Source organism: Ammodytes marinus (genome assembly GCF_949987685.1).
Source record: "Ammodytes marinus genome assembly, chromosome: 4".
Taxonomy (NCBI): domain Eukaryota; kingdom Metazoa; phylum Chordata; class Actinopteri; order Uranoscopiformes; family Ammodytidae; genus Ammodytes; species Ammodytes marinus.
The window spans coordinates 25,233,970-25,248,892 of record NC_137233.1 but is presented as its reverse complement, the minus strand read 5'-3'; the positions used below and the strand labels follow the sequence as shown (position 1 = coordinate 25,248,892).

The following is a 14,923-nucleotide window of genomic DNA, read 5'->3' as shown; positions in this document are numbered from 1 at the left end:
GGTCAAGTTCAAGTGGCCCCACAACCTGGCCAGTGACCCCAATGTAATTTGATTGTGAGACCCCTGGGTTAAAGCATATTTATATGACTCCTAATTCATTGAGTAAACAGGTTAAAGGTGCTCCGAAGATCTTTCAGTTTTTATTAATCCTTGCACCCCCTCTGGACAAAAGTGGTAGTGTTTTTACTACGCCAGCTGTTGTTCTTGGGTGAGCGTACCCATGACAAAGGCATAAAGAAAAACTATAAAAATAGCGTTCTTTGCACTGATGGTCTCGTTTGCTGTTACGTGTCATTTATGATTTATGAGGAAAAATTATACTGTTTCAGAAATATTTAAAAGTTCCTCGTAGCACCTTTTTAAGAAAAAGAAAATTCTAAGTGCATGTGATATGTGCCCACTGGTTGTACTTCAACATGATGGCATGGAGACACAAAGTGTAAAGCTGTAGCATGAGGGAGTAGGAGCGCTGCAGTATAGTGTATCCTCCTGGCTTTCTCTTCTCCCTTCCCACTTCTTGGGAAAAGAAGAAGCATGACATCACTGGGGAGAAAAACACAAAAATAGCCCTGGACAGGCCCTGGTTCCCAAGCCGCGGGCCCAGGACCCCAGAGCGGACCAGGGTTCACAATGTGTTTCCAATGTGTCTGATCTCTCCACTAACTACAATCTTCCCTCTTTCTCTCTCTCTCTTTGTCCCCCCCTCCTTTCTCCCTTGTTCTCACTCTTTCATCATGCTCCTCTATCGAAAACCCTCTCTCTCTTTCTCTCTCTCTCTTTCTCCCAGACTCTGTGGTCACGGAGGCAAGGTCACACGCTGTACTCTTGGCAGGCTGCAGTGTGCGGAGCTTTTGCAGGTGCAGGGGATTATTCACTGCTTTGGGAAAGAGAGGAGGGGGGAGGGAGGGAGGTGGGGTGGATGGCTAGACTGAATGGATGGATGGATGGAAGGATAGAAGGATAGGTGGGTATATGGCCAGGTGGGAAGCACAAGTTTACCCATAGCCACATTATTGTAAGATGGCACAAATATCATCCTCACCGTCTCCTTATCAGAGTTTTTTTTTGTCAATTTACTGACTTTAAAAAAACTAAAAACACAAAGTGAAACTTATAAAGCTATACAAGCACAGGGAAATGGGATCCTCAGCAACATATAGTCCAAGCAACTCAAATGTAATGGTTCTTGTTCAAAAGGGACAAGAAGAAGTTAAAACAAACGTTTCTGGTCTTGTTCTTTTAAATAAATTAATCTTGGTAAATAAAAGTTCAATTTTAGTGTTTTTTAGGTTCTTTACCATAGCAGCAGACGTGTATAGTTCTGTCTCAGCCTGATGACGATGAGTATCGTGGGAGAGACAGACAGACAACCAAAGGGCTGAGAGGGGCCGGTTCCTGGGTCTGGGCCCCTGCAGCTGTGCAACCTCCTGAGCACTGGGGCCTGAAGTGCTTTTAGAGAGAGGGAGAGAGAGAGAGAGAGAGAGAGAGGAAGGGGAGCAGACTCAAAACAAGACAAATAGGGGAAAGGAAAAGACGGAAGCAACAAGAGAGAATTAAGTGCAGACTTGGAATTGGATCATGTTTGATGATCTTGTTGTTTTTTTAACGTTAGCATTTCCAAAGAGACCAGAGACTTCTAGGGGGCGCCCTTAGCTCAATTGGTAGGGCGTCCCCCCCATGGGCCTCGGCCAGCAGAGGACCCGGGTTCGATTCCAGCCCGCGGTCGTTCTCTGCATGTCACTCCCCTCTCTGCCCCATTTCAACTCTGTCTCTACACTGTCAATAACGCATAAAAATGCCAAAAAAAAAAATTAAACTCCTTCATTTGGATGGACCTGGCCTAAGCCGGTTTGATTGTAAAGCCTCCACACACCCACACAGGTGTTTTCACTTCATACATTTCTTCAGACGGAACTGTGGAGGTGGACAGGCATCGAGCTTGATTGGCATCTCCCTGACTCTCCTGTTTAGTTTAGTAACATCTGTTTTCTCATCTGGATAAAGGACCAGGCAACAACATCCCCTCTCACCAATCTTTTCTCATTGGTTTGTTGACAGCACGTAAGTCGGCGCATGGCTCCTCCCAACTTTAAAATGGAGTTCTAATCAGCCAGAGTAAGTGAAAGCACCTGCGTGGGTGTGCAGTTGGCCTTTTGTTCGATCAAACTTTCCCACTTTGTAGCTGGGTTTATTGGAAATGTTGTAATAATATTGTTTTAGAACTTATTTTATATGAAACTGTGGAGCCTTGATCTTGTTTGATGCCTTCCAGAAATTATTCTTTTATTTTTTTATGAAGTTTTGTTTTATTTGTTTTGTTTTATGAAGAGCTGTTTAGAAAACAAAACACACTTACAACCTTAAAGTAGAAGTAAGTGATATGCAGTTAGCAGTCCCCTCCCTCGTCCCTACGTCACCACCACATGAATGCGCAGCCGTCTTCGTTAGATAGTGCAGCAAGTCATCGTTCACGGGCACAGAGACCCGCCTCTTTATAGCGCTCTGTCTCCTGATTGGATAAAAACGAGCGGCATACTCAAAACTTTATCTGGCAATTTTACTGCAAAGCTGAATGACTGGGAGACCTGTGTTATGAACCGTGCATATACTGTTTAAGTGATTGCTGTATGAATATAGAGTGATTCAACACGTATATTAACACAAACATATGACGTACTTCTCCTTTAAGTGAATAGAAAAGAGCATAAATGTAGGGGCACGCTGCAGGCGCAGCATAGCATGTATACCTCCAGTAACACACCTCTGAATACCAAAATGTGTCACATCATCTTTCCACTCTGTCGAACAGTTTATTTGCGATGAAAAAGCAGAGCCACGGTTTCAAAATCCATATTTCAGAAAGGAAACCGTTCCGTAGACGCTTTGGATGGTCTTAGCTTTTCAGCCCATAACTCTTGCAACGCTACAACGCGCCAGACAGGACAGGAAGATGGAGGTTAGCTGCACCAGGGGACGATTGGGGGGGAGACGGAGATAGAGGTTTAGGGAGAGCAGAAGAGGGGAATCATACAGACAACACAACAGCACCCAGGGGAGCTGAGACGTGGCCCTGCGCCGACCCACCTGGACTCACTCCATACTGGGGAGGAGAGGAGAAAGAGGGGGAAGAATTAGAATGAAATGAGAGAAAGAGAACGAGGAGACCGGAGATGTGGACGAGGCAGAATAACACTTTGAGATAAGGAGCTGAGTATATAGGAAGGAGTCCCGTAAACCCTAATCCACAAAACCCTTTCTAACTATGTCATTCTGTGGAGTTAGTTGCATGATAGTAAGCGTCTGAAAAGAGTTGGGCGGATTTATCGATGCAAATTTAAAGATTCCGTCATTTCAGTTTGATAAACTTTGAACGGTCTATAAAAAACAATGACTGTTGCCATGGAGAAAGATACGGCCACGCCCACACAGTCCTGTCAAACGGACTAGACAGTTTCTTAAAAGCTTAATGATAATAATGAGCAGTTATTTTCAATCAACTTTGATATATTGATTTCTAAGATTATAGACCAGATTTCCAGAGGCTTTAAAACATGTTTTGAGTTGTCGGACAAAGGGGATTTGTTCTCACACTAAATGGGATGAACCTTAGGTCAAGCTAGTGAAGATTAAACTATAAATAATATATATATAATAATAATATTATATAATAATAATGTACACATCAGTAGTATAACAGTATCCAGCACTCAACAATCAGCCAGCCTACAGTATATTGACAAAGTTGTTAATTACGATACAGTATAATGCAAAGGATAAAAGGAATTAAAAATATGAAATTGTGAATATAAAGGGGAATCTGAGCCAAAAGTGTGGGCGGGGGCTGGGGGTGCTATAAGGGTGTGGGGTGGGGTGGAAGTGTGGGGTTGTGGGTCCATGGTAAGGAATCAAGTTCACTTCCCACTGCGATTGAGCTGCCGTCCAGGAGGGATCCTCAAGTTTCAGTCGCTTCCCCTTACATGGCGCTTCACACACTCACTCTCTCTCTCTCTCTCTCTCTCTCTCTCTCTCTCTCTCTCTCTCTCTCTCTCTCTCTCTCTCTCTCTCTCACACACACACACTCAGACATAAACTGCTCGACACTGGAAATGCTCACACAGGCGCCTTTAATCATCCCACATATCTCCTCTGGTTCCCTGCATTGACTCACACCGCACTTGACCCCATTTGAACCGCCTTTAAAAAATGATTTAAAAACACAAAACAGGCTGTTGGCCAGAGACGGGATTACATCAGCCTCTAACCTTCATCACATCACATGGCTCTCCCAGCCAAATTTAGATCCTCCAATCCAGCACTCCGTGTGTTCGATTTATCGGAATAATGCATTCTTTAACGGCTGTCCAAGAATATTAGAAAACAGGGCCACAGTGAGACGGCCTGTGTTTTTTCATCCATGCTGGAGTTGTATCCACCCCCGCGTAAGGGAAAAACCATTTAAACACCAGCTCTTATAATCAGCCAGCATTAACTAATAAAACATAACGGTGTGTTACAACACACTGATCCCAAGGTTTTCCTGTTTCCGCGGTTCGCTTACAGTCACATTGCCCCTCGGTGGCCCATATGGATATGTTTACGGAGTACAGTTGCACACACACACTAACACTCTGCAGCTCAGTGGGGACAACTTTGGATCGCGCCTCCCATCCAGCTTCCAACTTGGAGAAATGGAGGGAAGCCTGGGTGTAGCTGCTCTATAAAACTCATGGGAGAGTGTGTGTGTGTGTGTGTGTGTGTGTGTGTGTGTGTGTGTGTGTGTGTGTGTGTGTGTGTGTGTGACCTTTGTGTTTATTTGCCTCCAAATGTATCCCTATGTGTAATTTTTTGTTCCTACAACCGGCTTTGTGTGTATGTCTGTGCTTGAGTGTGTTAGAAAAGGGAGTGTGCGTCGGTGTGTGCAGCTAAGTGAAATGTGTGGGTTGGTGGAGGCCGGAGGATAGAGGGCGGGTGGGGGGAATAGAAGTGTGTCTGTCTGTTTTTTGTGGTCTTGTAACAGGGGAAGGTCTCCGATGGGGAATATCATAATTTTTATTAACTAAATGAACTAAATGGAGCGCGGGGACCAAAAGGTTCCAGTGTTAATTCCTGAATTAATGGGTGGCTGTATCTGTGGTTAAGTAATTGAACTTTTTATGGGTTTATTTGTAATATTTAAAGACTCTTTTGAGAACAGCCTTTTATGTGTTGCACTTTGCTAAATGTGTGTATATGGGTCTTTTTGTAGGTGCGGTAGCGGCATTTGTTACCACTCCTCTTGATGTGGCCAAGACCAGGATCATGCTCGCAAAGGTATACACACACACACACACACACACACACACATATAAACACCTCCTCTGGCAGTGAACTTTTAAACACTGTTGTCAGGTGATGCCTCGCAGGCAGGGAGCTGAGCGGGCCTGTAGCCTGAGCAAATTTCATCAGTCTCTGCACACACACACCACACACACACACACACACACACACACACACACACATACACACACACACACACGAACGACATAGCGGGCAGAGGTAGCACCGGGACAGTAGTGAGACATACACACATCCATCGTCCTGACCTGGACCATGGACAGTGTCGGTAAAGACGTGTTTGGGTTGCATGGTTAGTGTCAGAGTGAGGACTTGTTGCTGCTCTGGAGGAATTTCCATCTCAAGGCTGCTTGTCACTGGGAGGTGAAGCAGAAGGCCAGTGTCCCTCCTCTTCTACACTCTTCTACACTGTCCATCCTCTCCAACTCTCTCTCTCTCTCTCTCTCTCTCTCTCTCTCTCTCTCTCTCTCTGTGTGTGTGTGTATAGCAGGAGCCCTCCTCTTCCTCCCTCTCTCCACTTCTGGCTCGCACTGACTGTATGTCTGGCTTCCCTCACAACGACCTATGTGTGTGTGTGTGTAAAGGGTAGCGAGTTCAGACTTACCCGAAGCAGCCCCCCTCCCTCCCCCCCCCACACACACACACACAATCAAACACACACAAACTGTCCTTGGAGAAGACACAGTGTTCCATTCCCACCCCCTCCCACCCCCCCATATCCCCCTCTATCGTAACTAATGAGATACTGGAATTAAGGAAAACACTCCGACAGTCTTGATCTCTTTTAGAGTACGCCGCGGTACAAAAGCTTCCTGTAAACATTATCTGAAATGCAGCTGCCGTATTTTACCACCAGCGGAAAAAAAAAGGCTTGGCCTGTTCTGCCTCAACAAGGTTCAGCTATAACTTTATAAGGCCAAGTTTTTGACTCAGTTCACAAGCACCACAGGTGAGCTGCTATATAAAAAACAACAACTCAAAGGTATGGTGGCTGTCAGATATAAGTCCCCAGCGCTTCTTATTCACCAGCTATTAGACACTTCCATCACATATACATGACCGAAATGAATATTTATATCCTTTTTGTGCCAGCTTTTTTTTTTTTTTTTTTTTTCAAAAGCAGCATGACATATTAATCTGTCAAGTATTACAGGTAAATAAATGGGATTCGGTTATTCAATATTAGCTGAAAAACCTTCCATTTCCTTCAGCATTTGATCCAGCAGCTATAAAAAATAAAGAGCTGCTATATATTTACTTTCATTTCTATGAAGACTATTTTTTAAATGTATGCTTATTACTTTAGTAAAAAAAAATTTTAAAGTACCATCACATAATTCTAGATGTGTCTTGTTTTGACCCGACCAATAGAATATGGAAAATATAGAAAATCTATAATATATCAAATCAAATAATAGAGTTCATTATTACGCGACAAAGAAAAGCCGTAAATTCTCAAAGTTTTGCAAACCTGAATCTTTGCTTGAAAATTATATATATAAAAAAATATTGATTGATCATCAAAATAGCTTTGATTAATTTAAATTACCAGTGGATTAATCAACAAATAGTTTCAGTTCCAGCTCTTTTAAAACTTTGCTGAAAACACAACTGTCCATGTTGTGTGTTATGAGGTCACACAAGCGTATTTATTCAGCATATTACATTTCAGAATGGACTTATGCAAATATACATTTCCATTTCCACCTGTAGTGCCTCACCTTAAAGTAACATGTCATGTTTTATTTTTATTTTTTTAAGTCTTGTCAGCCATCCTGTCCACTTGTACAAACTTCCCACAACAGCAAAAGGTGACAAGTCCAAGCAGGAGAGTGTAACCCAGACAGACAGACAGAGAGAGAGAGAGAGAGGGAGAGGGAGAGCAGGGCTGCTGTTGATGGCTATGGACAGTTTGGATTGGACCAAGGGGAGGAAATGTGAGTGTTGGAACTTGTCACATTAGTTTCCGTCCCAGTGCAGCAGCAGAGGAGAAGGTTGTTTGAGAATGAAAGAGAGCGGTGTTGTACAGTAGGCAACCTGGCTCAGACCAGGGCTAAAGCAGGGCGGATATCCAGGGCCCAGCTGGATGTATAAAGACCCCTCTAGGCCAGGACTGCCTGGCGCACCGCCCTGCCTGCAGCACTGGCAACATGCCTGCTACACCAAACCACACTACTGCCACATACCTCCTATACTCTGCTGCACTGCACTGCTCTTTCCCTCAGGATGGCATGATTCCTGCTGCCATCAATGCCACCATCACTCTACCAGCATCACTCTACTGGAAGCCAACTGAGGCAAACACACAGGAGTCCATGTCAGACTGGTCTGCTTTAACACCTCGTCCAACAGTCATCCCCCATGTTCATTTTTATTGTTTGGATCAGAGTAGAACATGGAGACGATCAGCATGAAGCTAATCTTTTTTTTACTACAAGCATATGCCTACAGGCAGCAAGCCAACATGAGGCACAGCCAGGAACGTATGGATTGAGCTGTGTGTGTGTGTGTGTGTGTGTGTGTGTGTGTGTGTGTGTGTGTGTGTGTGTGTGTGTGTGTGTGTGTGTGTGTGTGTGTGTGTGTGTGTGTGTGTGTGTGTGTGTGTGTGTGTGTGTGTGTGTGTGTGTGTGTGTGTGTGTGTGTGTGTGTGTGTGTGTGTGTGTGTGTGTGTGAGAAAGGACACTTGTTTGACAACTGAGCTATAGCAGGGCACTCGGTAATAAGGGGTGCACATTATTATTCCAAGTTCCCTACAGTGTTCAAGACACTCATCTGAGGACCCCAAACATGCCCCTATGGCCTCATAAGTCACATGAACCCAAAGATGTCCTCAGAAGTATAGCATTAAAATGAGCTCTGACCAAAATATAGCCTTAGACAAAAAAATTAACACATGGATTGTATTCCTAGAAGCATGTTCACGTTATTTTCACAAGTCCTAATATATCATGAAAACACATATGTGTTTGCGTGTGTGTGTGTGTGTGTCCACCATTCCACAGTGTCAAAGGAAAAGAAAACTTGTCAGACGAGGAGAGAGGGAGGAGGTGGAGAGTCATTTCTCAGCCACCTGTCTCCAACAGAAACAGGAGGAATAGGGGTTGTTTTGTTTTTCTTCTTCTTCCCCCCTTTTCTCACAGGAATAAAATGCGGGAATCTTCCTCACGGTTCCAGCAGATCAGGGGGAGTCACACTTTACAGTTTCCTACATGCTCAGTGAGCTGTAACATACAGTAGAGTGGTGTACATATGCACCTCTGTCTGCACAATCTCGCTCTATCCTCCTCCCCACTGCCCCTCTCTGTTTTTCTCTCTCCTCCGGCCTGCCACCACCACACACCTTCACCTAAAGCGATTGTGTAAATTAACTTGTAACAGCGCTGTTGGCGCATCTGCATGAGGTAAGTCTTTTATGTATTTTATACCTTCTGCCGTACGTCCAGGTTTTTTCTTGGCAGTAGAATCAAAACTGAAACACTTCTTGTGCGCTTCTTGTGATGTTTTTCTGAGCTCCTGCGCCACTGTGTTTGTAAACGCTGCATTACTCGACTTTGTGTCAACTCGTTTGGCGATGGCTTGAATCTAACGGGCACTCATTTATATGAAAAAAGTTACTCACTATAGCTTTAAACATGACTGGCCCTATCCTGCAGCTCCCACAGCCCTCCACCACTCCACACAGTGATGGATTATCAAGTCACTGGCCATGTTAAGCCCTATTGTGTAAATACGAGCCGGATCCTAAAACGTACTGCTGTGGAGGGAGAGCAGGAGAAAACTTGTCTGGTGGGTTTTGTTGGGGGTGTGTGGGACAAATGGCTGTGTGGGTGTTGGAGGTGTCACCTTCACTGACACATCTGTCCATGAGGAGAAAGGGAAGGAGAGACGGAGGAATGAAAGGAGAGAGAGAGAGAGAGAGGGGGGGGGGCTGAAGGAAGCTCAGCTGAGGAAGACTAAACAGGGTGTCTGTTGGAGGAGCAGGAAGTGAAGGAGACCATCCATCCGTCATCACACCTCTATTTTCTCTTTCTGTCCCCCCCTCTCCCTCTCTCTCTATGTCTCTCTCTCTCTCTCTATGTCTCTCTCTCTCTCTCTATCTCTATGTCTCTCTCTCTCTCTCTCTCCTAGGCCGGGTCGACCACAGCGAGCGGCAACATTCCTCTGGTGCTGTACGACGTGTGGAAGAGCCGGGGCCTTACAGGGTGAGTGCGGTGTTGTCTACCTCTCAGAGAAAAGTGTCTGTCGCAAATGCTTTCATTCCAAAACAGTCTGTTCACACACACAAACCCCCTTTCATCCCAGGGTCCGGTTAAGAAAAAGCCCCTTCTTCTTTTTACATGATTAGATTTAACTGGGCCCCCGATCCTATACGCATAATCAATTTTCATGATAGTGTGGGACCTGATTTTATAGCCCGCAACTGAAAAAATTAGATGCATAAAAGCTTTTTCCCCCGACGACTTGCTTGCGCCATCCTATTGATTAAGGTGTTACCGGGGGGGGCCCAGCCGAAGGGTTTATTTGAGTGTTTTGATGTGTTTATAAATGCGCGCCGGACAAAAAGGCCAGGTCTAATGGGGCCGCAGAGGGCCAACCAGCCCTGAAACAAGCACTGAATAATAGGCCTGCTGCTTGTGTATCATTTAGTTAGGATGCACCTCGAGTTAATGCGCATAGCAGATTTGGTTTGGGACTGGGCCAAAACACCATTGGGACATCTCTCTCTCTCTCTCTCTCTCTCTCTCTCTCTCTCTCTCTCTCTCTCTCTCTCTCAGTCTCTCTGTCTCACAAACACACACCGCTTTGTGTGTGTGTGTTTGTGTTTGTGTAGGCTGCAATGCTGGAATCTAATAAGAGAGAAATTACATTTGCCTTATGCCTTGTGTCTTAATATGTGCCAAGGGTGATTCCCTACAAACACCAGTAATAACAAAGCCTTCTATTAACAAAGCCTTCTATTTGAATAACGATCATGTTTTGAGACTGTTGCACGATCTCGGTGAGGTGATAGTTGGCAGCTCCCCTATGGAAAAGCACCAAATCCCACTCTCCCAGCTGCAACAGTAACCAAGTGGTAATGTACAGGAGAGTCCCCCACCTTTGCACCACACGCCAACCTTTGATGTTTTCCTCTATTTCGCTCCTTCTCTAACCTAACTCCAATTATCTCCCGGGGCCAGCTGTAAAACTCAACCATATTGTGCAGCCCAGAAAATGTTTGCCTTTAAGCTCTACGAAAAAAATCCTTCTCTCCACTGATATTGATAGAACGCGAAGAAGTGGAGACTGAAAAGAAAGAAAGCAACTGAGGGAGAGAAAGAGAGAGACGAGGGAATGAAAAGCAGGGACAATGAGGGAATGTGTAGAAAGTTAAAAGGGGGGAGCGTGGGGGGGGGCTGCCTGTTGCCTCTGCAAAGGGCCAAAGGCCTGGTGGTTGCGCTGGTGCATGCCTGATACAAATTGCTGGGGCTTTAAAGCTGTAATTATGGTAATAGGCCCAATTGCAGTGTAGTGAAGCTCTAAAGTGCTTCCATGTGTGTGCCATGCCCCAGAGACCCCGAGGTTTGCAGAGAGCAAACCCCCCCCCCCCCCCCACTAACCTGCACAGAAACCAAACTGCAGCAGACCAGGAATCATGTCAAAACAAAGACTAATAAGCAACATATCCCCCCCCCCCCCCCCCCCCCCCCTGTGTCTGCTGCCCTGTGCCTCGTGTAAACCAAAATGGAAGAAAAGTAAACAAATGACATGTTTGCGCGGCATACACACAACAAAGCAGAGACCCGGCAAGATTGTGGTTAACCTTAATTGAGCTTTTATGGCACGAGTCTTTGCTCTTCACGAGTAAGACATAAAGTCACAGCAGGAGCAGTGGAAATCAAATTGAATCAATTTAAACACCTCGTACTTTATGGAAGTGTGAGTTAAGTGTCATGTAGTGTGGTAGGCATCTGGAGCTGACTCCAGGATGAGACTGTGATGAGCAGCTTTGTCCTTTCTGTATTTTAAACATTTGTTAAATGGATTTGAGTCTGAACAGGCCACATATTGTCTGTCTGTCTTTTATTACATCTCAGCCCCAAGCCCCTTACAGTAGTACTTACTTCAAAACTGTTTCATTTACAGTTGTGTTCAAAATAATAGCAGTGTGTTTAAAAAATGTAGTAAAGATCAAAATCCTAATAATAGCTTTTATTTCCATACACGCAAATGCATTGGGGACATTGCACATTCTATTCCAATTCCAAATATGAAGAAACATTTGTCAAATGTTTCTTCATCTTTACAGAAAGTGAAGAAAAAGGAATATTAGACTGTTCAAAAAAATAGCAGTGTCTGCATTTTTCTTTACAACTCAAACATTTACTGTATCAACTGAAAAATGCATGAAGATTTAGCTTTCCTATGAATCACTGAACTAATATTTAGTTGTATAACCTCTGTTTCTGAGCATCTGTGTTGCAGGGAGCCGACCAACTTATGGCACCTGTGAACAGGTGTTTCAGCCCAGGACGATTGGACTACGTTCCACAATTCCTCTGCATTTCTTGGTTTTGCCTCAAAAACAGCATTTTTGATGTCAACACATAGGTTTTCTATTGGATTAAGGTCCAGGGATTGGGCTGGCCACTCCATAACGTTAATCTTGTTGGTCTGGAACCAAGATCTTGTTTGCTTACTGGTGTGTTTGGGGTCTTTGAATTGTTGGAACACCCATTTCAAGGGCATTTCCTCTTCAGCATAAGGCAACATGACCTCTTCAAGTATTCTAATGTATCCAAACTGATCCATGATCCATGGTATGCGATAAATAGACCCGACACCATAGTATGAGAAACATCCCCATAACATGTCTGTGCCACCATGCTTCACTGTCTTCAAAGTGTATATTAGGATTTGGAATAGAATGTGAAATGTGCAATGTCCCCAATGCATTTGCGTGTTTGGAAATAAAAGCTATGATAAGGATTTTGATCTTGCCTCACTTTTAAAAACACACTGCTATTATTTTGAACACAACTGTAAATTGGAATATGCTAAAACAGCTGAGCTTTGTAAATGCACATTTGTAGGGGACTATTTTCAGAGCCACAGTAGGACGGTGCATGTGGGAATGAGTCGAAGAACAGCCTATAATTCAGACCATTAACAACATATGAACACATCCTTCTCTTGTGACTTTCAGAATAGTGCAAAGTTTAGTTGAGCTAAGTGCTTCTTCGGTTCAGAGCATTGAAAAATAGGAATGTGAGATAATGTTTGTAAAGGTGGTTGTATATGAAGGAATATACAGACGCAAACGGACAGGTTTTAGCTCAAACAACACCTTCATGTACTCTTTGGAGCTTTTTATTTATACTTGTATGAAAGAAGACATGTTATGGAAGCAGAATTGCAAAAAATCTCAAAACTTACCAGTGCTGGAAAAAAAACTATATTTGTGGCCGACATTACTAGACTTATCCGTCAAACGCAGAGGGACTGAGACGCCTGCAGTGACCAACAAGTCTGCATGCTTCACTGTGTGTGTTGTGTTTGGGTGGACAAGTAGACAAGTATGGCGTTTGTGTTTTTAGGGAAAGTGCTATAACATCTGTGTTTTACACTTTAGTTATTGGCATCCACCTTTTGTCCCAGAAACTCAACCCCCCCCCCCCCCCCCCCTTCCCCCAAACACACACACACACACACACACACACACACACACACACACACACACACACACACACACACACACACACACACACACACACACACACCAAACACTGAAGGCATGTTTAACACATCAAACTGATGTAGTCCAACAGACCAACACAGGTTACAAACAGTCTCTTTCTTTGAAAAAATCATTTTAAAACGTTGCACAACTAACATGAGGCCATGTATTATAACCTCAGCATTGTTCCTGCTCTTCCACAAGGTGCCAGAAATATGCTCCCACCACATACATTTGAAGATTCCCACCCCTAGAGCTCCGGCATTTTTCTAAACTGGGGCCAAGACATTTTCCTCTGAGTTCACCAGTGTTTTTCTGCACTCTCCTGCCATGCCTTGGAACTATATTTAGGTTTGATCCCTCGAGAGAGGTGATTGGCCGAGACTAGAGGGGACGACAGCTCTCAGTGGCCGGCCGGGCTGTGATGTCAGAGCGAGTCAGGGCACCCAAGAGAATCAAGGGGAATTTTCTATGTTTTAAATTTTTTTGCTCTGACTTGCTCTGAGTCCACAGGTGGGCCTGATACCAGACAGGAAATGTAACAGTAGTCCAGAGCCGAGGCTAAACAAGAGTTTAAAATTAGCACTAGTGGTGTGGAATATGTCAGGACTTGTTGTGTCTACTGTGTTGTTGTTTAGCAGTGCAGATTCTCAGCGTATACCTTCCTGTCTCTTGGATTTCCCTGGCTTTTTCTCATCATAACTTGATTTGCTCTGTCAGTATCATATGTAATATTGTTGTGTAAGTCACACTTTAGTACTTAGCCAGGGAGCTGTGGCTTATGTTTCAGCAGACGGTGATAGAAAGCTATAGCCGTGTTAAGGTGGAAATAGCTTGCTGAAGGGCAGGACAGCAGCCTCTGATTAATGTCTCCACAGTTATTTGGAGCATTCACACCAGTCCGTGCTTACACAAACACATTTGGTTTCTTTTCTCTCTCACACACACCCTTTTGTGTCTCACACACTCACAGAGCCCCACATGTGCATTCTAACTCCTTCACTGGTTGTCATGTTAAACCACTCGATCTACATCTCTCAACACTTTGGGCGACTTTGCAGTTAACCGCAGTAATGTATAATCAGTGAGACTCTTTGTGAACCAAATCTGACATTTCCAGTGATTGCATTTAAGTGTCTAAAGCACTGGTTCATTTTTAGATGTTTGTCTATTTTGCTTTCTTAACATTTCTCTTTTCATACTAGTATAAATAAAATGTCTATGAGGTTTATTTTTTATTCTAAACCTTGTCTTTCAATACTGTGAACCAGCAATCTTAACGTCTAAAGCACCAACATCAACTGAATGTATCACAATCATTCTTAACACTATTTTGAAGGTTATCACGGAAGGATTTGTTCATATGTTGTTCATTTTCTTATCAGATTACTGAAAGATTCTTTTTACATTTAATTTTTTGTTTTGTAAAATAATAGGAAAAGCTGTATCCAAAATTTCCCCTGTAAAATAGAATCACTGTTAATGTAAAACCTGTGCTTTCCCTGCTATGACCAGTCAAAATGTCTGCTGAAAGAAATAAAAGGCCTATTCTCTCCGTACAGTATCTGCTCGAGCACAGCTGATGGAAACTCAACAGTGTTGTGTGATATTTAAAAAGGAAAGTTTTGTTTGGAAATCAGAATTGACAGAAACATAAGCGCTAACACACACACCCACGCAGATGATGAATGCATAACGACATTTAGTGTGCGTAGACGTTTCTCCTCACACACACACACACACACACACACACACACACACACACACACACAATGCTCTTCATCCATAACATCTGGCTCAGATGGGGCCAGACCATGTGAGTGTGGGGGCGTTATTGGCAGACCGAAGGTGTTGGAAGAGAGAGAGAGAGAG

At 43.9% G+C, this 14,923-nt stretch overlaps 1 protein-coding gene across 1 annotated transcript in view; it reads left to right on the top strand.

Annotated features, from left to right (window-relative positions):
• slc25a26 (solute carrier family 25 member 26) overlaps positions 1 to 14,923 on the top strand; it is a 63,616-nt gene that overhangs the window by 46,109 nt on the left and 2,584 nt on the right. Inside the window, exons 7-9 of the mRNA XM_080027058.1 lie at positions 788 to 857; positions 5,246 to 5,310; positions 9,463 to 9,536. Of these exons, the coding sequence (XP_079883184.1) occupies positions 788 to 857; positions 5,246 to 5,310; positions 9,463 to 9,536 (209 nt within the window). The remainder of the gene's footprint in view (positions 1 to 787; positions 858 to 5,245; positions 5,311 to 9,462; positions 9,537 to 14,923) is intronic.